This window comes from Lytechinus variegatus, chromosome 2 (assembly GCF_018143015.1).
Source record: "Lytechinus variegatus isolate NC3 chromosome 2, Lvar_3.0, whole genome shotgun sequence".
In the NCBI taxonomy this organism is placed as follows: Eukaryota; Metazoa; Echinodermata; class Echinoidea; order Temnopleuroida; family Toxopneustidae; genus Lytechinus; species Lytechinus variegatus.
In genome coordinates, this window is record NC_054741.1 from 73,865,666 (window position 1) to 73,891,555 (window position 25,890).

General features: G+C 36.5%; 2 protein-coding genes across 5 annotated transcripts in view; one reads left to right on the forward strand and one right to left on the reverse strand.

Annotated features, from left to right (window-relative positions):
• Window positions 1–16,022, reverse strand: part of LOC121408980 (rab5 GDP/GTP exchange factor-like) — a 29,102-nt gene extending 13,080 nt beyond the window's left edge. The window contains exons 1-5 of one of the 3 annotated variants that reach the window (XM_041600736.1): window positions 15,540–16,022; window positions 9,606–9,787; window positions 8,817–9,124; window positions 8,093–8,347; window positions 6,232–6,312 (exon numbers count right to left, since the gene is read on the reverse strand). In XM_041600736.1, coding sequence (XP_041456670.1) covers window positions 6,232–6,312; window positions 8,093–8,347; window positions 8,817–9,124; window positions 9,606–9,787 — 826 coding nt within the window. In that variant the 5' untranslated portion in view covers window positions 15,540–16,022. Of the gene's footprint in view, window positions 1–6,231; window positions 6,313–8,092; window positions 8,348–8,816; window positions 9,125–9,605; window positions 9,821–15,539 lie in introns of all 3 variants that reach the window. The other 2 variants (XM_041600735.1, XM_041600737.1) reach the window with 2 other exon arrangements.
• A 96-nt stretch (window positions 16,023–16,118) lies between these two features.
• LOC121408981 (2',3'-cyclic-nucleotide 3'-phosphodiesterase-like) lies at window positions 16,119–25,307 on the forward strand. 2 transcript variants are annotated; one of them, XM_041600740.1, is made up of 3 exons: window positions 16,119–16,206; window positions 21,045–21,730; window positions 22,371–25,307. In XM_041600740.1, exons 1-3 carry the CDS (start codon window positions 16,136–16,138, stop codon window positions 22,964–22,966), a joined length of 1,353 nt encoding a protein of 450 aa, XP_041456674.1. In that variant the 5' UTR covers window positions 16,119–16,135; the 3' UTR covers window positions 22,967–25,307. The 2 variants fall into 2 exon arrangements, with proteins under 2 accessions (XP_041456674.1, XP_041456672.1); XM_041600738.1 differs by lacking the exon at window positions 16,119–16,206 and adding an exon at window positions 20,599–20,745.
• Window positions 25,308–25,890: the final 583 nt, after the last annotated feature.

The window sequence follows — 25,890 nt, forward strand, 5'->3', positions numbered from 1 at the left end:
TTGAGATTTTCAAACGAAAATTGGGGTATAGAACCACATCTGAACTGCGGTCTTTCTCCAAACGGGGGTTTGACGTAATGGATAGCTGCATACATGAATAGATGACCTCATATATATCAGGCTTTTGTTCAAGGCAGCCAGATAAACAAGTTAGACCTGGATTTTAAATAATATCTTAAATATATTGTATATCATTGAACAAGAGTAAAAAAATATACTTGTATTACATTATTTCTTAATTAGAAAGATTTTCAGGGTTTTAAAACTAATTCCATATTTAAAACTGACAGTCATCAAACACGGTCTTGGGCAGCATTAAAAAAAATCTACTTCTTAAAGGTCAAGTCCATCACAGAAAAATGTTGATTTGAATCAATAAAGAAAAATCAAACAAAAGAAATAGTGAGTGGGAGACATCCACGGTCACCTCATTTGCATACTGACTGTTTTTGTGAAATTAAGCAAAGCTCATAACTTTCTTACATGTGCTAGTATTTTACATGTACATCTGATTTTGATGAAATTTTCAGTGTCATGCTTATTGGATTTTTTTTCTTTTTAATCAAACCAACCTTTTGTTGGGGTGAACTTGTTCTTTAAAGTGCAAACATCTTCATTAGGGAATTATATTAGAGGCACACAAAATAAGGAAAGCATCATTTCAAGTAGAAATGGTTATAAGTAGCAATCAAAAGTACTTCAAAACAATGTCGATGTAAGGATATTGAAGAATAGATGGAAAAAAACTATGAGGAAATGAAAATTAAATTTCCCCATGACTGCCAAGATGAGGATGATGACATAGTATTAAATATGGTCTGCATTTACATGTTATTAAGCTTTGGAACCTAATCAATTAATAAATCAATCAGTGTAATATCTAAACATCCTGTTGGATATGAAAATCAAAGGCATGAATTATACTAATTCAAAGACCTGTTCGAGTGTGAGATTACAAGGTTCACTTTCATTATTGACCATGTTCGAAGTAAACATTGCTCCTAACCTGATTGAAGAGAAAGTTTTGATATGTCTACTGATGTTTATAACTATCATGTACAAATATACCAGGCTTTGAGGAAGTATAGTGGAAATTATTTGTCTTGAGGTTGGACTGGGAATTACTATTTTTCCTGAGGGGTGAAGCCCTGAGGGATAATTGTAATATGCCAGTACAACTGAGGATGAATAATTCCCTCTATACTTTTAAAATAAAGGTATATACAAATTAAAATAAGTTAGAACAATAGATCTTGATGATCTAGTCCTTGTAGTTCATCCCTAAACTGAACTAAAATATACTAGTAGATAACATGCTGCGCTTGCAGAGCCAGGTTGGGTTACTTGTGCTGACAGACCTTCTTTTCCTGAAGCCACCGTGCTAAGCGGAACCTGATTAGTGCCTACACCGTCCCTTCATGGGACTTTCCCCTGTACAGACACCTGCGGAAAGGTGTGTCCAAGAGATTGCATGATCTGTGATGTCAATGATGGAATAGTGCACTATTGACATCATGGAAGAGCAGTGGGCGTTTTGTTTCAACAGCATCTATACCTAGAATATATCTGGTCATGTGATGCTATTTGAACCAATTACTATACTGGAATTAATGTATGATATAATAATAACTAAAAGTATACATTTAATAGTCTCTATCAGTGTAGGACAAACACGTATCTTAGACTGATATAAAAAAAATGTTTCTATACATTCTGAATGTATATACATGAACATGTAGATCACATTTTAAAATTACGATTTAATATAAGGTGAGGTGACTTGCAATATATTTGAGAATCATATTTTCAAATCAATCGTATTTATTAAAGTCATTTGTTGCATTATGAATAGTTTTCCATTGGCAATTAACAACCAATCTTTTGCTGACCATAAGCTAACAGAGATTATGCACGTAAACAAGTGTAATTCACAATGTATCCCCTTTTGCTTTGATCCCAATACATTTGCCTCAGAATTCAAATCCATGAATCCATTGCTACAAGTTTGAGTAATCATAAGCAGAATATTACAGCAGTCTGGATAAAGAAATGATTGAATTTAACAAATACCTAGGCTAGGCTGTATTCTGAACTTGGGTCCATGTTAAAATCTAGTCTTAAAATGTAGATTAACTATGGAAAGCCAACTGTGACACAGATTTCGAACAGTACAAGTTCAAATCATCAGCTCATTTGGGATTCAAATCATTCATAACTGTCTAGGAATAATAATTCAAATATAGTTTTCATTACTGTTTAAATCATGTGAAAAGAGCATAAATAAATGTACTTTGTAAAGAAAATCTGATATTCCTGGCTTTCCATAATTTTAGTAAAGAATACATGCCATGTGTAGTCTCAATTGATATGAGTAATCTTTTTGTGCTAGCACGTGAGCGATATATCTAGACATTTCAGAGATATACATGTATGGCATTTAGACATCAATTTGATGAAAAGCACCTTTTGTACTCTTCTTCATGTATGTTAAATTATGTTTATTTTTTTCTGTAAGTGGTTTGTCAGATGTAGATGACCTCACAGACATGACACATTATCACACACTACCTTCTGGACATGACACATCCTATCAAGTGGTGTGCGATAGAGAGACACTTAGTCATGTGATAGTTACCATCCCTGAGCATAGTCTTAATGTAGTAGTGCATGTGGACTCATTGATAAGACTCAAAGATAAAAGTGCAAGGTAGTGAGATAACCATGAAGATATTGATGAAAAAATATATGAACAAATGAGATGATGGAATGACTGGGTCAATGTCTTGATCAAGAAAAAATCAAATGACACTTAAAAAAAATAATGTCAAAGGCGTAATTATCAGCACAGTCAGGGTCACAAGCATCAGCTTCAAACTGAAAATGAATAAAATTTTGTGGTGTTTTTAGCAGAAAAGAGAAAAGGCTGTAACATTGTAATAGCTGTAGATTGTATGGTTTGGGGTGTTTTAAGTATAATTATGAAACATAAATATAACTTTTTTTTAAAGAGAAGGTGCTTAACAACATAAATGAAATCAAACTTCTAAGGCATAATGGTCTTTGATGCTCCTTTGTGAAACTTGATATGCATGACCAAACATGAATTTTAATACATGGTCACCTAACATTACATATACGATTGTACAGATATCATAAAAACAAGTTTATTTTGGCACACTACATGCATGTAAAAAAATATTGTATTTTATTTATCACATAGCCTTAATTGGCCAATAGGATGCCAGGAAGTAAAATCTACAGTGTAGGCCTATCCCTTGAACTCTTCTTACGAAGACATTGGCTTCAATTGGCATGATATAATGTACCAGTGTTAAAATTACTATATTTTTTGGTAGCCATTTTGAAAAAAAAATGATGAGAGCCAGTTTTCTTTTTACCAGAGTCATTTTCAATTTTCCAGAGCCATTTATTTTCATGATTCAGCAATCCCATACATGTAGAGCTACAAGTCACCAGACACAATAACAGTTCATTAAATGAATAATAGAGGAATGAATCCCCTACATGTCCCATGACCACTGCGGTTGATAATCAACATCCCCTCGTTCGGGGTGTGGGGAGGGGAGGGGCATTCTCTTTATTTTATCCCATCATCAATAAAGTAACCTTGTGCTATATTACAATGTTAGAGTTAATTCATTGTTTCATGCTCACATATGTCAGCATGATACAACGGCTGTGCATGCCACAGGCAGACAAAACATGCATCAGCTCTATTCTGTAAATGAAAATGACCTGTTCTATACAGTGCGTCCCAGAAAAAACGAAACCGAGATTTAGCGATCATTTATCATTACTTAATCATAAATAAAATAGACAAATGACCTACCAATTTAAAGCTTAGAATCTCCTCTTTCATCTGATATTACTTAGAATATTTCTCATTCACGCATGAGTGAGCAAATGCAATTTGAAGAAAGGATATCAAAAACTCATTTGGCGGGGGGTATCTGGGTTTCAAAAAGAAAACCACATTTTTGAAAAAGTTCAATATCTCCTCTTTAATTTGATACCTAAATTACAGAAAATGGTCACGAAATAACAAAGTTCTGGTCATTTGAAATAAGGCTTGAATTTCAATAATTTCATAAAATGAAGAGGTTCTCCAGGATGGCTTTCAAACTCTCTCGACACTCTGTTTTGTTGACGATCAGCCATGCATTAAATCTTTTGTTCACCATGCGAAAGCTTCTGTGGGAAAACGGTGAAAACACGTTTATCTCATGAAATTATGGAAATACAAGCCTTATTTCAAATGAACAGAACTTTTTTATTTCTTGACCATTTTTTGTAATTTTGGTACCAAATTAAAGAGCAGATATTGAACTTTTCAGAAATGTGGTTTTCTTTTTGAAACCCAGATAACCCCCGCCAAATGAGTTTTTGGTATCCTTTCTTCAAATTGTTTTTGCTCACTCATGCGTGAATAAGAAATAACCCAAGTAATGTCAGATGAAAGAGGAGATTCTAAGCTTTAAATTGGTAGGTCATTTGTCTATTCTTTTTATGATTAAGTTATGATAAATGATCACTAAATCTCGGTTTCGTTTATTCTGGGACGCACTGTATAGTACATTCTTACTATAGACCAGCTCATAGTTACTTCATGGACAATTTTAGCCACATGACCTTTTATTTCTTTCTTTTCCTCATACGAATGTTATGTTTGATGATTTTAATTGTGATTATTTCCAATGTTTTTGTTTATTCAATATGTAGCGCCTTGAGTAATGGTCAATTAGAAAGTGTGCATTAGAAATTATTATTATTATCATTATGATAGGCAGATTTCAAAGCAAGATATTATGTAAACATGCCTTACATAGCAGGATGAAGAAACTGAATAGACCAGGTCACTAGAAGTAGAATAGCACATCAATGAACACTCTATGAAGGTATTTGGTGCATTTCTACTTTGACTGCACGTTATAGCATGTTGTACAATGTACTTGGCAAACTGTGAAATACCAGCCGTTCGTGGACGCACTGTTGTTTTTTGTGGATGTAAATGAAAAACACAATTCAATAGAATATATGAATAATCAAAACATCAATGTTTGTGCTTATCTTATTAAACTTTAAACCACCATGTCACTTTAGTACCAATGACCTTCCTCTGATCATGCGCAGAATCTTCTTATCATGCACTGAGTGGAACGACGAACAGGCTTATTTGTGGAAATCATTTAATATGATATGTACATGTTGGTACAGGAAAGTACCGGTATACATTCGTCAGGAATCTACTGAAATTCACATGAAAATGTGTGTAGAACATCAGATGACCTTGCACATTTAATTTGACCCCAACTCAGTTTTAGATATATTCATTTGCTGCAAACACTATTGCCAACACTTGATATGGGTTTTAATGTGATGAATCTGGATGCATTATAATACCACATAACAGACCCAGACTTTCCCATACAAAATCAACAATGACAATGAAGATGATCCATGGTAATGAGAACAATGAATAACTAATATGAGCATGATCAATGTGTCTATTTTAATATACAAAGTATCTGTTTTTCTTTCATTGTAAGTCCTGTCTCTAGATGTTGTCAAGACCTAATTATTTCAAGATTATAATTTTTCTAAACTCCCATTTTCAATAGAACCAGGCCTGAATAGAACTTAGTCTTATTTTATGAATAATGACCCTTTTTCCTAAACTAATGAACTGTGGTGCATATGAGTAAGTCTTTACAGCAAGCTCACATGGTTGAATAAATATCTTTATACATGTAAATATTAATAAGAGATTGAATTGGGAAATTTACACAATCTATGATACTTTGAACACTGAATGTTACTATAGAACTTGAAAAAAGTGTTGTTTCACCTCATGGGAGGGGGAGGGGGTATAACATACATGAGCAAATTGTTTTGTCTCCTACATGGCAGGGGGGGTGTTATGTGCATTTGGAAATGTAGCATTATGTAGCATTTGCTGCTACATGTTTTTACCTTTGGTTCAAAGTATCTCTGTGAATACAGGGGAGGGGAATGATGCTCAGAAAAAGAAGTAAAAGGACAAAGGCTTTAACAAAACCTGCACGATTCTCACAAAATGCTCAACAGACAGAAACTTGAATGAAGGAAAGAGGTTAGAAAAGTGCAGAAAACATGCCAAAACATGCCAAAACACCAGAAGTTGCAATGAATTTTTTAAAACAACTCCCTGTATATCAATACATGACATTTCACCTTGGTCATATGACCGATTATTCCCAGTAGCTTCTTGAAAATCAGAGGAATATCTTTTCGAATGGGAGAAGCTGGACATGCCTATATCAATAAAGAACAAATAACAACCATACAGATGGTAGCTTGAAACAAGATAAGAAGCAAAATGAGAAGGAAAAAAAATCAAAATAAAATGAATATGAATGTGATTCTATATGACAAATTACTGTCTAGATCTTGATTTTTTCCCCCATCTTTTATCAAATTAGAAATTTTGAGTATCTGATGAACACTGCCCTCCCCTCAAAAAAAATCTTTCTGAAAAAAAAAAAGTATCAAAGATGATTGTATTTCATGAGCCAGTTTGTTTTCTTTTATAAGCATGCTCTTTTTTTGAATTTTTCATTTATTCTGCATAATATTCTAAAATCAAAACATACGTGACATAATATTAGAGTCACTTTTGGTGGATCCTTCCATTCTTTCACTTTCACGTAAAAGAATTGCTTCGCGGCGACGAAATTCTGCAACAAAATTTAGACAAATTGAGACAAAAGTGAAAAAGATTTTGTGATGTTCATTTCTGTATGGTAATTGCCTTATTTTGCTGGTCTATATTCATTATGTAGAATTTAAAATGTTAAAATGATATTCTGTCAATTCTTTCGAACTGAATGATTGACAACACTCAATGTGTGTAGGACATACAAGGAGACCGATAGGCCTATGTAATGGATTTCTTTATGACAATGGACAAAATCAAAATATGCTTGAAAATTCCAGACGGAGTGATATCGTTCCACTTTTTATATAGAGTTATTCAAAAGTAACATTCTGTACAATCCTCTGAGATGTGAAAGATTCAAATATGATTATTGTGTTTTTAGAACTCTCAACCTTTATCACACTATTTAACTTTGTGAGAATTTTCTATATTATTTGGGAGGGATGATTCAGGCTTTCAGAAGACCCTTCTGCTGATACAGCAATCGTCACCTATACACTGAATTTTACACTTTTATCTACTTTTCCAGCACTCAAAATTTATTTACAAGAAAATGCAAATTCTATAAATTTGTGACAATAATTGAATTACAGACGAAAGAACAACAGGCAAAATCATGTCACATCCTGCCACAGATGAATTATAAGTCAAGATCAGTCTTTGAGTACCGTAATGCCCCTGGATCTTAATACAAAGTTTCTACATGTACATGTATATAGTTCTATTAAGGACATCATTTCACAATGGATACATAAACACTGACACGTTGACATTCATTGACAATTTCAAAGATATCCTTGCTACAGAATGGCCAAGAAGCATTGAAAATGACAACTTTCACAAAGCAGTGCCCTATAATGTTTTGTGTCATTCAGCAGACAAACTATCCTTTGGTGGAAGGTTAACCAGTGGTATTAAAGTCAATACTTGGTTAGTCACTGGTTAATCTCATTAGGTAAATTGCTCATGTTTCTACTGCCAACTCGTCCACTCACCACATGGTCTACTTTCATTTAGTCTAATGCCATTCCGTCCATCAACATTTCGTCTAACAACCATTTGGTCCAATCATCACTTCGTCAAATCACCATTTCGTCTATGACCATTTCATCTCATAAACAGTTGGTCTAATATCCATTTAATTTTCATTCATTTTGCACAATTTAACACTTAGTCTAATTAGACCAAATGGTATATGGACTAAATGGCTATTGGACCAACCGGTTATTAGACGGAATGGCAATACACTTAATGAACGTAGACCATGTGGTGTGTGTACGAACTGATGGTAGACCAAATGACCAAATTGGAAATAAATTGTCTGATTAGATAGCCTAGGGTTAATCAAAATGAGGACAAGCAATACATTCACTTTACCTTTGAAGGCACTGTGGGTGCTCATTCTATCGCCCATGCTGTGATAGAAGTCCTGGACCAACTCAGCCTGCTCTTCCACTGATAAATTAGACTCCCTCTGGAGTCTCTCCACAAATGCCCTGCACTGCTTATTTAGATCCTGAGCAGCAGGGCGGTTGAGGATTTTAAGGAACTCCATAAAGTCGCCCATGGCACGCTGGCTCTCCATGCTGATCTGTTTCTCAAGTCGTGCGTGAGGAGCAGGAGCAGCGCCATCTGTTGTCACGAATGAAATCATTAAAAGAAACATTTTCCAGTATTACTAATTTTACTGTGTATGCTCCAACCTACAAAATAATTAAGAAATACACCAAACTATCACAGGTTATTGTTTTCAATTGTCAATATACCTTGGCCTTTGAGCGAAAAAGCACAGAAAACTTCAACAAAATAGATTTCACATTTTTGCTAAATTTCACAAAACAGATTGCATAAATCATTAATAACACACAAATGAGGAAGTCAATGAAACAAATTGTTTTGTATATAAACATCATACAAAATATTTGCCCTATTTTTCAGTACATTTTATTCTTGTTTTTCTCATTTACGAATGAAAAATGAAATCTATTTTTCTGCTTGAGTAAATTTTGAACTTTTCTCACAGCTCATATATACATTAAAACAGTGAAGCCAAGGTACATGTATTTCATTTTTCTTTAATATGAAAGAATTGATTAAATACCTCTGTTTGGTGTCTTGCCACCCTTTGAGAAGAGTGTCTTCATGGACTTTGTTTTGCTATTCTGTCTCTGCTTCCTTTTCTCCTCAAACTTATCAAAGGTCAGAGTCTCGTTTTGACCCCCTAGGGTGGGGGCACCTGCTGGGGACACCACCCCTTGCTGGCCTGAAGGGGATGGGGGCTGCTCTGGCTTAGAAGATCGAGGGGGAAACGTGAGGGCCATATGGGTGGGTTCATTAGAGGTTTGTTGATCTGGGGTGGTCACTAGAGTGGAGGGACGGCCAGAGCGTTGCATTTCACTCTCGTACAGCCTAGGAATATTACAAGAGAACATAATGTAAAAATATTTACAAATAAAACAATACCACTACAGAAAGTAAAACCATCTAGCAATAGCTTCTATTCATCAGAGTTTAGAGGGGAAGATTGATTTCCAAAAATATCTTAATTCTGCAACTTCTCATAAAGACCATTACAAAAATAAAGAATTGGGATATTCATAAACTTATAACTTCAAAAAAAAAATCTAAATAAATTAGCTGAATGCATGACTGTCAACCAGTATTGTCATTGGAGAAATGAAGCCGACCAAGCCACAACTACATTTACAGTATGAATTACAATGATCAACATGTCCCTTATTTTATAAAGACAGATAGAGTAATTATAGACCCTATCACTTTATTTTCATTAGATTACCATTCTTAAAATTTGGAAATTACATAAAATATTCCCCAACTTGTCAAAATTAAGAATAGACATTTCTTATCCTGAATAAAAAACTATTAGTACCTCTTGGCAAACAATGCATCACTCTCTATCTGAGCTTGACGACTGCGTTGGCATTCCTCCCTCCAGCATTTGGAGCAGTATCCCTGCCAAGCGACAGTGCCATAGAACCCACAGCCTTTCTTGCAGAGAAGTTCAGCCTCATCAATGTGGAAACCCTTCTTCTTTCGAGTTGGAGCAGCCATCTTGAAAGATGCAGATCAAAAAGCACTGGATTTCTAAGGGCAAACAGTTTAAAAGCAAAATCTTTATTCCCATGTTCATAAATCATATATAGACTGGGAATAAAGACACACATAATTACTCACACGAGTTGTTTACATACAGTTTGGAACTGATCTGACTCCCAAGGAGATCTACTACATGAATGGGGTCTAGCTACATTATACTGAAAATGAATAATAGTAGAAATCTGCTCAAGTTCTAAAGACAAAATTTGACTTGGAAGATAATTCTAAATTAGACACACTTCACATATCTCAGCTGAAAACATGCCTTGACTAGCGATTATTTGACTTTACAAGTTAGATTTTATATGCAGGCTCTACTGCCATGGGACTACTGGTAGTTTAAAGAATAGATTGTGGATTAGAAAATAAATCAGTCCTTTTCTGTCAGGGACCTGCTGAGAGGCCGAAACTTCATCTGGTTCCGCGGTACCCCCTTCATCAATAGACCGATGGCGGCCATTGGGCTCGTAATGGTGGAGGTTTAACCGACGCTCAACTACAGCGTCTATGGAGAAAAGGGTGTGCTAGCACATCCTCCACGATTACTGCGAAATTCCTCCTTTTGATGGGCGATAAGGGGCTCAATAATAAAGAGAAAATGATAGTAAATACAATCAGCTTATATACCGCCTATGGCGCCTTTCTGAAATATATGCTGGAAAACACTGAATTACTATGACAAACATTCAGGATCAGATTCTTCTTTGATCATTCGGCATCATGTTTTTAATACAGCCGAGCATACTAACATGCCAGCCAATCATGCTCGCATTACCACTTTCAGTTCATCAACTGAAAATGGTAACATGAACGTCTTTGTTACTTGTTAGAATGGGAAAAAAATCAGAAAAATATTCAAAAACTCCTATGAAACGGCGGATTTAGATCTAATCTGCACTGTATATGTAGCATGGCATGCAAGTTTGAAGGTCAAGTCCACCTCAGAAAAGTGTTGATTTGAATCAATAGAGAAAAATCAGACAAGCACAATGCTGAAAATTTCATCAAAATCGGATGTAAAATAAGAAAGTTATGACATTTCAAAGTTTCGCTTATTTTCAACCAAATAGTTATATTAACGAGCCAGTTACATCCAAATGAGAGAATAGATGATGTCACTCACTCACTATTTCTATTTATTTTTATTGTTTGAATTATACAATATTTCAATTTTTACGAATTTGGCGATTAGGACCTATTTGCCTGAAGCACAAAATGTTAAAATAATGGAATGCCACGTGTTCAGGGAGGAATGAAACTTCATTTCACATGACAATGACGAGAAAATAAAAATATTTCATATAATAATATACAAAAGAAATAGTGAGTGAGTGATGTCATCAACTCTCTCATTTGGATGTAACTGGCAAGTTTATATAACTATTTTGTTGAAAATAAGCGAAACTTTAAGATGCCATAACTTTCTTATTTTACATCCGATTTTGAAGAAATTTTCAGTGTTATGCTTGTTGAATTATTCTCTTTTTATTCAAATCAAGTTTTTGTTGGGGTGGACTTGTCCTTTAAGTAATTTCATATTGCATCTCTTCAAGCTACATTGACTGCATCCTTCAATCTTGAAGATTCTCACAGTATTGTAGTACCAGGGCCGGGCAGGTGCAATACAATGGGTGAACACCCTACTCTTTGACGAATAGTGTATTGCAGGGGTTCTCAAACTTTTTCTTTGAAGGGCCTGATTAGACTCCAAGTAAACCTGAAAGGGCCAGGGTGAAGTGGATACTTAGAAAAAATATTGTGCGCGAAGCGCAATGACCCTTGCGGTCGGGGTCCTAGATGCCCTCTTTTGCAATCTGGCCCTTATTTTGGGAACATTTAATCTAACAAATTTATAACAGTTTCATATGGAACGCAGGCAAAATTAGAAAAGATTTCAAAACACAGCAAAAGTCAATATTAATGATAACAAATTGTAGAACTTTAAAACATTAAAACAAATCTAGATTGTACCTATACATACCTGGTATTGGGGAGACAGATAATGTCTTGAAGTATCAATATTTTTTGTAGTCAAAGTAGAATGAATAATAGACCATGTCTGCTGTAGACTATAACAAGGATGGGGCAAGCAGGGGCCGTGGAAGGTAGGGGGGGGGGGAGCTGACAGCTCCCCACTTTTTTCAAAAACCATGTACAAAAACGTAAAACTGACCATATGATTGTGATTTTTTGCATGACCAGACCCCCATTTGAAAACCATTTGGCCCCTAAGGTACTTCGGTATGAGTTAGTTCTTTGAAAATGTTCATTATGGAAAATGTAATTTTGCACCTGTATGTAGATCCAAACATGGTGACAACAGCGCTGGTCATCTAATAAGAAAGTAGATCGAACAGACAGTAAAGACTCCACTAAACTTTGTTTAAAAGTCAAATTTGACTGCCATTACTTTTATTACGGTTAGGTCTACGTGGATACATAATGTTATCATATTGAGCTATGTTTCATATTGTGACTTAAAAGTGATTAAAAAAATCCCAGCAGAGTCTCGCGGGCCGGATTGAGAAGCTCTGCGGGCCGGATCCGGCCCGCGGGCCGTAGTTTGAGAACCCCTGGTGTATTGGTTTTAACGTGCATAGGTTGTGACTCTCCTATACACGGGACCAACATTTGCGTTCTTTCCGATGGACGGAGTGTTTTCTGACTGCATTCACACTTGCACTGAATACAGTAGTCCTCTTCCCTCCCCAACTTGTTGGGGAGGGAAGAGGAGAGGTTTGGCGCTGATTAGAGATTGGGAGACATGTGCCCTCTATGTTAGCTTTGGGAGAGGGCACTTCCAACAACAAGGTCCAATCTGGACTATGAATACAGTGGTGAGGCACACTAACACACAACGCTATAGCATCAGATTTTTGTTAGCCACGCTTCAGCATGAGCGGGACTCGAATCCCTCACGTTGAGATCTACGATCTTATCTGAAACATGCGCTCTAACCGACTGAGCTACACTGCCTCCCAAGATCTATCTAGATCTATTTAAACTTTGATGATTGAATTAAAGCTCAATACCATCAGCTTTTCCTTTACTTGGTACCGGCAGGTTTGACTTTAACTTAAGACTTAAGTTAAGTTTAATTTCCTTAAGAATTAACAACTTTCGACAGAAGGGTCTTATAAAATCGTGAAATTAGTCACCTCTCCTCTGTGTGTGCACTCATTGTGTACAAAGTCAATGGGAGAGGATAGAAGTCACCAGTGCTGACGAAATTAACAGCAGTGAATGGACTTAAACCTGAATAAATTCTACAGAAGCAAAATTAAGAATAAGAGTAAGACATGTGAAGTCAGGTCTAGATCTACATGTCAACGCTTTATAACAAGGAAGATGAAGATGCAGATCATTTTGTGGGATCCTGTGCATATTTCTTATCTCACAGAGAATACCTAGCAAAACTGAAAGGAAGGCACATGCAAGATGTAATATTATGCCTGTATCACCCCATCAAGAACAGCAATATAGACATGAAAGAGTGGTACTCCTACCATAATTATAGTATACCCAATTGTTGTGTGTCTGGACGGTCAATTTTAGAAAGTCATTTGGAAAAATTTACAAGCGAAGTTTCATCAATTTATAGTGCAAAATGTTAAGAAATATTATAGAGAAGAAAATTAGAAGATGATTATTTCCATTGAATTTATGTTTTTAGTGTAATCCAAAGAGAAAAAAGAAGGCTTCAAAAATAGTAAAGTGTCCAGACACCTGATCCCCCATCCTACCAAGCTCTCAATAATGATCTTCTTTCTTCAGTTTGCTGTCAGCTTGTAACAGATATGAAATGTAGATCTTTTTCCTGTCCTCAATTGATTATAGTATGTAATTTAACCTTCAAATGCAATGTACTGGATGGATGGATTCATAACCTTGTTCATTGAAAATGAATGAGTGGTCATAACTAAGTGCATTTTGGTGCTGATTTCCTCTTAGATTTACCACTTATTTATTTTGCTTATTTTCATGTTTACTATGTTTTTTTTTCTTAATACACCCCCTCTCTCATACAGCATCAGATTCTTTATTTGCTTTTACCCTTTTAGGCAATTTGTTTCCCTTCCATATAAACAGGGGTTTAGGTTTGTTTTTTCTACTATATAGTCATCTGTTTTTTCCCCTCACACCCAGCGGATTACAATATCAGTTACACCATTTGTATATATATATATATATATTTTTCCTTTTTGGATATATTTATACTTACAGATTTATTTTTACACTTACTTTCTTCTCTTAGTTTGTTTAATGCTCTATCATAATACTTATGTCTTTTGCACTATATCAGTTGTTCCCCATTCTTTCCCTTTTTTTCCCACTCTTATGCACCAGTTTATTATGCCTTTCTTTGTTACCTGTTTGACCCACCTCTCACTAATTCTCTTGTTATTCATCTCTTCCTCATACCCTCTATCACTGTTTTGTTCCAGATCTTGTTTGATGTTGCCTGCCTCATATCTTAATCACTCTTGGCTTGAGGTCTTTCTTTGGCCTTACTTACACTAACTTCCCTTTGTGTCTGCCTACTCCTTTTCTTTCATCCCCTTCATTAACCTGATTGGTCATCTCTTCTCACTAAAAAGTAATGCCCCTTTTGTCTCCTTGTTTCTAGTGTTGCTGTTGAATGTCTGTGGTCTATATTATGGTTCTTCTTCTTCTTCAAGCTACACTGACTGCATCCTTCAATCCTGAAGATTCTCGCAATTGTAGTACCAGGGCCCGGCAGGTACAATACACTGGGTGAACACCCTACTCTTTGACGAATAGTGTATTGGTTTTAACCAGAGCTACCAAGTCTCACGCATTGTGCGTGAGACTCAAGCATTTTGGACTCTTGTTCCCCTCAAATCTCTGTCTCATGCAACTATCACAGCCTATCCCCATAATACATTGTAACAATGTCTGTGATCTCACTCAGATTCACAGAAAATCTCACGCATAGCTGGTCTTTGAACTTGGCATCTCTGTTTAATGTGCATAGGTTGTGACTCTCCTATACACGGGACCAACATTTGCGTCCTTTCCGATGGACGGGGTGTTTTCCAACTGCATTCACACCTGCACTGAATACAGTGGTGAGGCACGCTAACACACAACGCTATAGCATCAGATTTTTGTTAGCCGCGTTTCGGCATGAGCAGGACTCGAACCCCTCATGTTGAGATATACGATCTTATCCGAAACATGCGCTCTAAGTCTAACCGACTGAGCTACGCTGCCTCCCTGTGTTCCACTTTATATGTTTGTCATTTTGCCTCCGAAGAAGATTCTGCTAGGATCAAAAGCTTAGGCCCCCTTTGACTCTCTAAAAGCAGAGGAAGAAGAAAAGAACAAGTAGAAGAAAGATGACATTGTTTATGTCATTTCTTCCTACCTAACTTGCATGACTTAGTTGTAACTAACCCAGGGAACTAGCGGGCGGGAGTTATGAATTGTAACAAAATGGCCGATCGAGACTGGGGTAGGAGAGAACTTTTCTTTTTTTTGAGGTTCCAGTTTGTGCTCAGATGTGAGGAAACTGCCACTTGTTACACCTTCATCCATATAATCGTGGTAAGTGCTTGATTTCTGTTTGAACTATTTATTCGGAGAATTATTTTGACCATACTTCACGCTAGTCAGGTGAGTATGGTCAATTACACGTAAGGTCCTGGGCTCCCGCTACATCTACATGGGTTAAGTTGTAACTTACCTTGCTAGCACTGCTTCTTTCACCTTGTTCAGGATCCGTCCTGTGATTGTGAATGCATAGAAAACTGCAATTGCTTGAATTTTGAAACCACGACTGCCACGAAGCGACCCGAGTCCCGATGATATTTTGTGATGGCTGCCGTACCGGAACAGAAGACTCAAAGAGGACGAAGAAGCCTCGATCAAAGGCCAGGACAGGTGCAGGTGCGCGGTGCGGTGCCGTGGTCCGTATACCCTGCCGTAGGGTACGCCGATCTGACTTGACTCGAGTCGTTTCTGGATCAATTTCTGCATGTACCGTACTCCAAAAAGAGTCTAACCTTAACCTATGTGATTCTGCACTGAGACTGAGTCGATAAAACGTCGAAGAAGAGGTTGGGTAACTGTCCAAGCAACTAAAAATCGAAGATTCGGCTGCAGCTGCACTGCGCTATAGTATAGCGCTAGTGATAAATAGTCTACGGGTTACGTACGGTATACGGTACTACGGTACGTCACCTGACTGGTCAGCTGATCTGAATCAACGACCTGCGCGTCGCGCGCGCGCAGAGCTGAGTTGGGATCATTGGGTATGCATGCCATGGGATGGGATAAACGATGTTTATCTTCTTTTGGATAACAGTTTCTTGCTTATTCGATCTTTTGGGAATTTGTGTCGACATTGTTCAGTATGTATCTCACTCTCATTGTAGTTATTCTCCAACTGTAACGTAAATAATCCAAGCCAATACAAGCGGCGAGCAAGTACCGGTACTCAGTAGTAGCTCGATCTGGAGCCAAGTTTTTTATTTTTGGAAATGGAGGCATCCATGATGAGACCATGATCATGATGATGTCTCCCTCCACGACCACGCCCCTCAACGACCACAGGTTCCCAGGACCCATGCTCAATTCTAATTCTTTGGCCCAACCAATTCCCACCCCCCCCCAAAAAAAAAACATAAATGTGATGATCCTGAAGTGTTTTGAATTTTTTTGGTTGACTGTGCTGCAGAGAGTTGACACAACCAGGAAGGAAGCAAGTGTTTTAGAATTAGATATTGGAATGGAATGTTGTGACTGAGGAGTCGGTCGTGCATGGGATCTCAGAGTACTCATCAACAAGACACATTCTAAGTTAATCTTGTCTCCCGGGGGGCTACTTCTATTCACGAGTGGATACCATGCGCGACCATGGGGTCTCGAAAAGCACCCTAAACACGTAATTTCCATATTCTTGTTCTGGAAATGCATGTATTGGCGCGTGAAACCCTACCCTTAACAAGTATTGGAAACAAAACGATACTCTTGGCAAATATTCCCTGAAATGAACCCCTAAACAAGTACAGGAATGTTTTATTGTTACGGGTCCTTTGGTCGTCGGCTTTACCTTATTTGGTTTAGTACGACCCCACCTTCTGGGTCATTCCATCTGGATTCACCCAGTGCCGTGGTTGCACCTGACCGTCTCAGAATTCGTTGTAATTTGGTATACATAAAATTCACCATGGCCCAAGCACAAAACAAAAAAATTAGTCCAATCGGTCCGTCGGTTCTCGTGCTACGGCCAGCCCTTTTCTCCTTGTTTTGACAAAAATGGGCGTGACCTTCAACTTTCAATGGCCACTGCGTCGTTATGTGTTGACCAATTTTCATGAAACTGGTACCATTTGATAGGAAATTCAGAGAGGAATCCAAAACATGCATCGAATAAAACTATTAGAGCAATTTATAAGGTCATGACCTTTGACCTTAACTTTGACCTTGAGTTTGACCCCCGGACAAATAATTTTTTAACTTGATTTTCGTGTATGTTAAATATTGGTATGATATTGACAAAATATGTTAAAATCAATGATGATATTTTATTTCTTCACCTTTAAAAACTTCCAAAGATACCATGAAATTTCACTCTAGTCCCACACATTGATATTCATTATAGTAAAGTGTTTACCAGTTACATGATTTCTTCCAATCTTAAGTTACAGTATGCAAGCACATGAAAATAAATTAAGCTTAATCAGTTCACAAATAAAAGATTAAACGTTTATGCTCATGAATAGGTATCTGTTTAGGCATTTTGATGTTCATCAATATACATGTATATATTCATTTTGATGTTTGGCAATATATATCATATATATGGCTTATTATAATCACTCGGGTCGCGTTCGAAATCCCTCGGGTCGCGTTCGAAAACACTCGGGTTTTGGATTTTTGGCGATTTTTTTTATTTGGATGCAATTTTTTTTCTAATTAACGTCTTCAATGGGACAAACACTCTGGGAAAATGAAATGAAATTGAAATTCTAGTTTCGTTTTAAGCCGGCAATTAAGTGCCTCAAATTGAATGCACTCGCCTACTGCTTAACATAACAAACAAGCAAATCAGCCACGTGGCTCAATTATCCTAGAATACATCCAGACTTCTACTGTTTTTATACGAGGACTCCGAGTCGGAACTTGCCATATCTGCCACATCGATATTACATCGTCATTCCCATGTGCAGACATGCATGCCTGCATGCAATTGCCCCAAGGCGGGACCCGGCCACGGTCGGACACGGCGTGCATCGGTAGCATGGAGCAAGATAACGTGAGTCGAGCCGAGTTAGATCCCACGTTACAGTGCCAGTCAGTCTTCAGCGGTATGCATAGCCAGCCATCCATGGTTTAATGCATATAGGCCTATACGTAATTAGACCAAAAGCTTCGGTCTCTGTAATGTTCGTTGTTCCGCTGAACTCCGTTAGCTCCACTCACCAATACAGAGACCGAGGTTCTAGCTCGATCTGTACAGGGACCCAATGGCCAAATGTTTATGCATTATGTTCCAATAAAACGGGGAAGTGAAGTTGCGCGACAGCCGAAGCAATTGGTTACTGTTGTTTCCACTCCAGATATTTAGACGCAGGACAAATAATGCTCTGACAACCAAGCTAACTTTTCGTCAGCATCAGTAAAAATGTGAATGGGCTTTTAAAAACTTATACTAAAACTGATCTAAAATTGATCTTAGATCGATTTTAAAATTGATTTTGGAAATCGATTTTAAATTCATTTTAAAATCGTAATTGTACCTGTTCTAATTAACCGATTTTAAAATCGGCTCCCGATTTTACCACAATCGGCGATCACCTGCCAATCTTCGATCATGCCCTTGAAGGAAAAATCGGATATAAAATATCGGTGGACTGACTGGCACTGTAACGTGGGATCTAACTCGGCTCGACTCACGTTACCTTGCTCCATGCTACCGATGCACGCCTTGTCCGACCGTGGCTGGGTCCCGCCTTAGGCCAATTGCATGCAGGCATGCATGTCCGCACATGGGAATGACGATGTAATATCGATGTGGCAGATATGGCAAGTTCCGACTCGGAGTCCTCGTATAAAAACAGTAGAAGTCTGGATCTATTCTAGGATAGTTGAGCCACATGGCTGATTTGCTTGTTTGTTATGTTAAGCAAATTAAAAAAAAATCGCCAAAAATCCAAAACCCGAGTGATTTCGAACGCGACCCGAGTGATTTCGAACGCGAACGCGACCCGAGTGATTATAATAAGCCATATATATTCATGGTAGTAAAGTCTTCACTTTTATCATCAAAATATATACATGTATATATGTACAAGGAGAAAAGGACGGGCCGTAGCACGAGAACCGACGGACCGATTGGACTAATTTTTTTGTGCTTGGACCATGGTAAATTTTATGTAAACCAAATTACAACGAATTCTGAGACGGTCGGGTGCAAAATTGCACATTCATTGGGTGAATTGGCATGGAATGACCCACCTACACCTCGCGCAAATCGGACTCTAAACACGAAGTGTTGGGACAAAAAGGACATCCTTTATAAAACATATCAATTTTGTTTCATCATCCCCGCAAATTCAACCCTAAACACGTAATTTTCCTAGCGAATTAGATAACCCTTTTTTCATTATTTTTGTGTTTTTGACACCCTTATTACGTTACGTACGTAACATGCCCTATCGTGAATAGGACATCCTTTTTACGTGTTTTTTTGGTCGCGCATGGTATCCACTCGTCAATGTAAGTGGCCCCCCGGGGCCCCCGGGTCTTGTCTTGATCATGAAAGTAATCAAAATGGAGTGGGTGGGGCTGAGGGATGAAAACTGCAGCTTGCTTGGTCTTGGCTTGGATCGATCATTGGGGAATTTTGAATTAGATCTATTCTAGGCATATACTATTGTATGCTGGATAATAGTTAACACATGATTATTTCTATTTAAAAAGCCCAAGACATTTTAATTACAGTGGCCTGTGCAGTAGAGCTCCAGGCCAGGGTTATAAAGGTCATACATAGCCACTAAACCTTAACAATCATTTCAATTGCATCTATAGTGGTAGAATGTAGAAATATAACACAGATAATATAGAGTATATGAGCAAACCTTGGGAATTCCCAGGGTTAGCCACATAGTGATTGTTGCATTAGTTAAAGGGGAAGTTCATCCTTAAGTAAAATTTGTTGTAAAAATAGCAGAAAAAAAACAATTAAAAAATATTGGTGAAGGTTTGACCTTTAAGGAAAAATCTTTAGAGATTAAGAAAGTTATTAGAATTTAAAGTTTTGGATTTGTGATATCATATATGAGCAGCTGCCCCGTATGTTATGTAATATGATAAATGCAGGAATTAATTTTTTTAATGTTTCTCGATGACTTATTATTGTTTTCTTTTGAGGATTGGGTGTGAAATGATTTATTGATATACAAAAAGATTAGTACGGTAATCATTTTCAATTTTCTGAGAAAATGAAGTATGATTTCATTGATTTGTTACCATTCGCTATGTAGGAATGCTGCTCACATATGATGTCATAAATCGAATAATCAAAATTCTAATAACTTTTTAATTCATGGATGGATTTTTCTCAAACCTAAATTAGCATTATTTTTTTGTTTGCTATTTTAACAATAAACTTTTTGTCAGTGTGGACTTCCCCCTTTAAAGAAATCTGTGCAGATTAAGTATGAGCCTATGAGGAAGGAAATATTGGGGAAGTGGTATGTCATGTGATTTATAAAAACAAGAATGACTTCAGGAGACATATGTTGGAAATCAAATTTAGACTGCAGTGATGAACAATTGTGCAAATTTTCTAAATTCATTTGTAGTCTGAAGTCTGTGGCCTATCTGTGCAGCTTAATTCTGACTTTTGAATGGAGAATGGGCAATATTTTTAATGGCCAACGACAGTGAGTGCCTCAATGATTTTTATTTGCACATTCATGTGCAGAATTGTTAAGTTTAATGTTTATTTTCAGGTTATACTAAAGTTGGTTTTCTTTCATATTCCTCAAATCTTCAAGTTTTAGTCTTAATCTTTATCTGTTATTAATGATGTTTGTTAATGTTGTTTTAGTGACAGTCATGATTTAACTACCCACTAAGGGACATTACAGAAAAAGAAGTGTCCTTTTATTTTAAAAAATAATGTGTTTATAGTTCTAATCTTTATCATTTTTTTCCATCTTTGGTTTCATTGATTTTATAGAAGTACCGAGGAGAACGAGGTAATGGCAAATGAAGACCAAGTTACCATGGAAGAGTCGGTGTTTGATTTTCCTTTCCTGAACGATCCAGAGACAATCAAATATGTTGGAACGTCACAGACATTGCTCCTTCTTCGCGGCCCACCAGGGAGTGGAAAGTCAACCTTAGCTGAAGCAATCAATAAGAAATATCCTGGAAAAGTTGCCATCTGCTCTGCTCAGCAGCATATTCCTCAGGGTAAAAAACCTCCTTTCTCGAAGCAGATTCTTGAGAATGCCCACTCTGACTGCCATCAGTGTGTCAGAGATGCTTGCTCAAAATCATTTTCTATTGTCATTGTAGACAACACAAATGCTGCACTCGATGCAGTGAAAAATTACACTAGCATTGGACATGACTTTGACTACGTGGATGTTCTTGTTGCACCGCAGACAAGTTGGATTCTAAATGCCCAGGTGTTGGTCAAGAAGTCCTCTCGAGGGTTCTCGCTCAAAGACATCCAGAAGAAAGTTGAGAAGTTCCAGAAACCAGTATACCCTCTATTCTATGGCTGGTTTGTGAATAGAAGTGATTCAGAGAGAATGAGGGAATTTGGAAAGATGTTCTATGAGAGGTGTCTCAGCAAAATGGAATTCAGAGATGAGTTTGCAAAGCATCTTATTCCTGACGCCAGTGGCAAGAAACAAGGTATGACTAATTCAAATCAGTCATAGACAATTTATGTTGGGGCGCATCTGTTAGATATCTCTCAAGGCCCCTATTTTGACATACTACAAACTATTCATTTAGGCCTTAATGACATAATAGATAAATTCAGAAATTAATTAAAGACCATTTTGTGTTGTGTCCGATTTGTGTTTATATGTTGATTATCATTTAATTTGTATCTATTCACTCTGTATCAGTTTTGGTTAGATATATAATAACAATATGTAGTTCTATAGTAAAAAGCATAAGGGGCTCCAAGATGTCTATGTTGAGGCTGCATTTTTTCAATGAATTTTCACCTATCACTATCAGATTCAAAGCTGGATTGAAACTAGTTTATTGATAATACATGTTTCAGGAAATCTTTGCTTGTAACATGGTTTGGTAAATTGCAGACAGCCGTGTGGTATATATGTAACAGTGAAGTCATTGCCATTCTAGTAGATTCTGGGTCTAATTGTGTTTTATGCTTTATTACATATCGAGTCACCTTCATTGTTTATACTGTTAGATGGCTGATTTACCAGTTCTTTGCCATTGGTATGGACATGGCCCCTTTGAACAGGATTTTCTGTAACATGAAATGTATTTTCTTTTTGTATTTGAATTTTCTTTATAGACCCAGAAAATTACTTTTCATCTGAGAACTACACTGTTGGACATGTGATGCTTCACTGTACAGCCTTCTATAGCAATTATGGTGAGGTTAGTCAATCAGAGGAATATGCTGCCCGTGAAGTGGTAAGAGCTGACAATGGCAAGGCGTTCACTATTAAGGTTATTGGGCTTCTGGTTACCCCACGATCTCTTGGTTTTCGACTGGAACTCAATGATGAAGAGCTTCCCCTGTGGTTAGAAGAAGATGAGGTCAAGGACAGAGTGGAGGAATCTGTGGATGATACGTGTGCTTCGGCTTCAAGAGAAACTTGCAAGCCCTCCGGAGATGAGTGCATCATTACCCGTCTGTCTCCGACCTGCGGAACAGGTAGCCGTGCCCACTTCAGTTTGGGTAGCGGGCCTGGTGTTGAAGCGGTCCAGACTGGTCTAGATCTGGTGGAGATCATCAAGATGGAACAAGAAGCAGTTCGGATGAAGAAGAAACATACAAACATAGGCTTAGAGGGTGCAACAGCTGTTGGGTATGGGGAAGGAAACTGGATGGTGTACTTTGATCAAGCTTCTTCTACTGAAGCTCTTTTTGCTGGATACTTCTAGATTGACACTTTTTTAATATGATAAAATGACAACAGTGTTAAACTTCTATTTAGTGTTTTTTTTTTGGACATGGTAGTATACATCTACAGGTACTGGAATCGTAAACACTTTTTAGTTTGGTGCATGGTTAGTTGGCTACCAGCTTTTTAGTTGCAAGGTACATTCATAAATTGTGTCATTGGTGTCAGTGTTTATCATTTGATGTTGAACATTCATTCAATTATATGCAAATAGTTCTGAAGGAAATTATGTTTTTCATTTTTTATTTCAAGATTTAATCTATGAATGTCTGCAATCAGTAAAATACATTGCTACATGAAATATAATACATGTATATATTTCATATCAATCAAGAATGCAGCTTGTGTAGTGATTGTCATTATAGATGTGTTGTCTAATGCCCACTTGCCCTAATCAAAAGCACATGATGTCAGTTGAGACTTGAAGAGCAAATCACAACAAATCAAAATGATGTGTTACCGCTATGATGTATTGGTGCGCTGGGCATGAAGACTTTTTGTATTGTTAACCTTCAGCCTCTGCTAGCTGTTGGAACTTTGGTCAACCAGGCATGAAACAACTTATTCTTGTAAATAATGTTTAGTACACTTCTCACCAGTGAACCTAGCAGCAATAGTGATGAGGTATTCTATTAATTTGGAACTACAGTCAGTTTGTACTGATGTACATTTTATTTCATTTTTCATAAAACTGTACATAAATAGTTAATACTTTCTGTAATATGGGCTATTATGAAAAATTGATCAAAACTGCATTTATTGAATGTAAACACAGACAGACAAATAGGATAAAGGATGAATGATGAGTCTTTATTTCAAATGAGAGCAATTGGCATATTAGATTTTAACCCTAATATGAAAAAGGGAAAGCAAGGCATAAAAAGACTATAGTGAAACAAAAAGGGTACTGAAAAAAAGAAAGATAGTAGCTGTGAAAATCTTCACCATGGATGAAAAATGATATTCAATTTATTTTCTTTCAGTGAAATATGATAATGGAAACAAGTGACTAGTGATCAGTAATTTGCAAGTTAGGCTTACTTCCATCTAATTTTAACCCTTCCCTTTAAAAAAAAATCTTTTTTCCTTTTTTGCAATTAAGCATTAAAAATGCTCTTTTTCAGCCTTCATTGAAAATACTAGCTATCTTATTGATAATGATCATGCGGAAATTCAGCACTACAAGGTTATTCTAGTTTTTAAGAATTGTTTCTCATCTGCCTTTAAATTATGTACTTCTGTATTAAATGCTGTACTGGAATCTCCAGTTTTTCGGGATATGAAACATAGACAAAAATCACAGAATACAGGAAAACACATGATATTCATGATGAATTATGAAATATGCAGTAAAAATCATGAAATCTTATCTGATAGAACATAACTGTGCATAAGTGAAAATCTTGCTGTCAAGCCTGTTCGCAGTGTTTAGTGTTTGCCAAGATATTGTATAGAAACTTACCGTTTTATAAGATTTTCAGAATGATATTTGCAGTTGATTTATCATATTTTTTTTACATGTCATGGAAGAACATGGAACATGATGTTTAGATTAGAACACTGAAGAATATGGAGTTAGCATGTTAAAAATGGAAAACTGTGGTCTTAAGTCTAGATGCTATTCATACAGAAGATTATATTGCGTGGTAATATCTCTCATTTAATCACTTATAAAGAGACTTTCATAGTTGGTTGTGTGAATATTTGTGACTATTATACATTAAATATGTATATTGCAAAACTCAAATTAAGAATTTAAAAGGTGAGGCCATTTTTAAAAAAAGGGCATTTAAAGGAAAGGAAGGCAGTGCTCACTATAGGGGGCATTCAAGGCTATTAAATTAGGCATCAAAAGTAAAATATACTTCCAATAGGACACATGCACTGGATTACTGCAGGATACCAAGGAAACATGCAAAAATGGCATCTTATTCTGGCCCTAAATCTAATAGTAAGAAGGGCATCAAGGGCATTTCTGTGGACATCTTAGGTCATGACCTTAAATGTTTTTTTATTGATTTGAGCCCTAATATTGTAACCAAATGTCAAATAGTCATACAGCCAATTGTAAAAGTCTCTAGAGTGACCAAAAAAAAATTATTGTAGGTTTTGTATTAATCTAAAATATTGAAATGAGGTAAGAAATATTAACTTCAATACAGTTCCTTTTTTTTCTTCCCGGTATATATTCTTTAATCTTCTTTATGACTGTGATGAGGGTAGAATTCTGGTTTGCTTGAAAAGCTTTTAAAAGAAATATTGTACTATTGTTGTTAGCTTGCAAAGCATGTATTGTAATAAAATCATGAAATATACCATCAAAGTCTGAGTTCAAAATATGAATTGCAATTCTGAACTTTCTATAAAATTGACTATCCAGTGTATCCCAGAAAAAACACACAACTTAATCACAAATTGATTTACAGTATATGAATTTCAAAAAGAAAATCAAAATCACAAGTTTCAAAATGTCTTTATCTTCTCTTTAATGTGACACCTTAATTAAAGAAAGTAGCCAAGGAATAGCATATTTTATTTCTCTTCATGATAGTGGTTACATTTCCTTAATTTTCATGAAAAAGGGAATTGTCAGGGATTGCCTACCATAGCAACGACATGTTTAATTATGCATTGCTGATCTTAATGTTGAGTAAGTCCAATAGCTTCCTTTATTTTTTTTAAAGAAACAGAATTTTGTTATTCCTTGGTCATTTTATTTGATTGACAGAGGTATCATATTGAAGGAGCAGATATAAAACTTTTACCTGCTTTTTTTTAATTCAGATATTCTCTGCAGAATGATATTTTGTATCCTGTCTTCAAACTGTTTTTACTGACTCATGCATGAAGTCTGGGTATAGTGCCACAGGATTTTTTTTTCAAGTATGAGAAAAAAAGGGGAAA

What these genes read in the sequence shown, in the direction of transcription:
- LOC121408981 (XM_041600740.1), top strand. Translation starts at nt 16,136, where the DNA reads ATGTTTATCTTCTTTTGGATAACAGTTTCTTGCTTATTCGATCTTTTG. An exon ending in ATTTGTGTCGACATTGTTCA is followed by an intron (nt 16,207 to 21,044) that starts GTATGTATCTCA and finishes TTGATTTTATAG; the next exon opens with AAGTACCGAGGAGAACGAGG. An exon ending in CGCCAGTGGCAAGAAACAAG is followed by an intron (nt 21,731 to 22,370) that starts GTATGACTAATT and finishes TTTTCTTTATAG; the next exon opens with ACCCAGAAAATTACTTTTCA.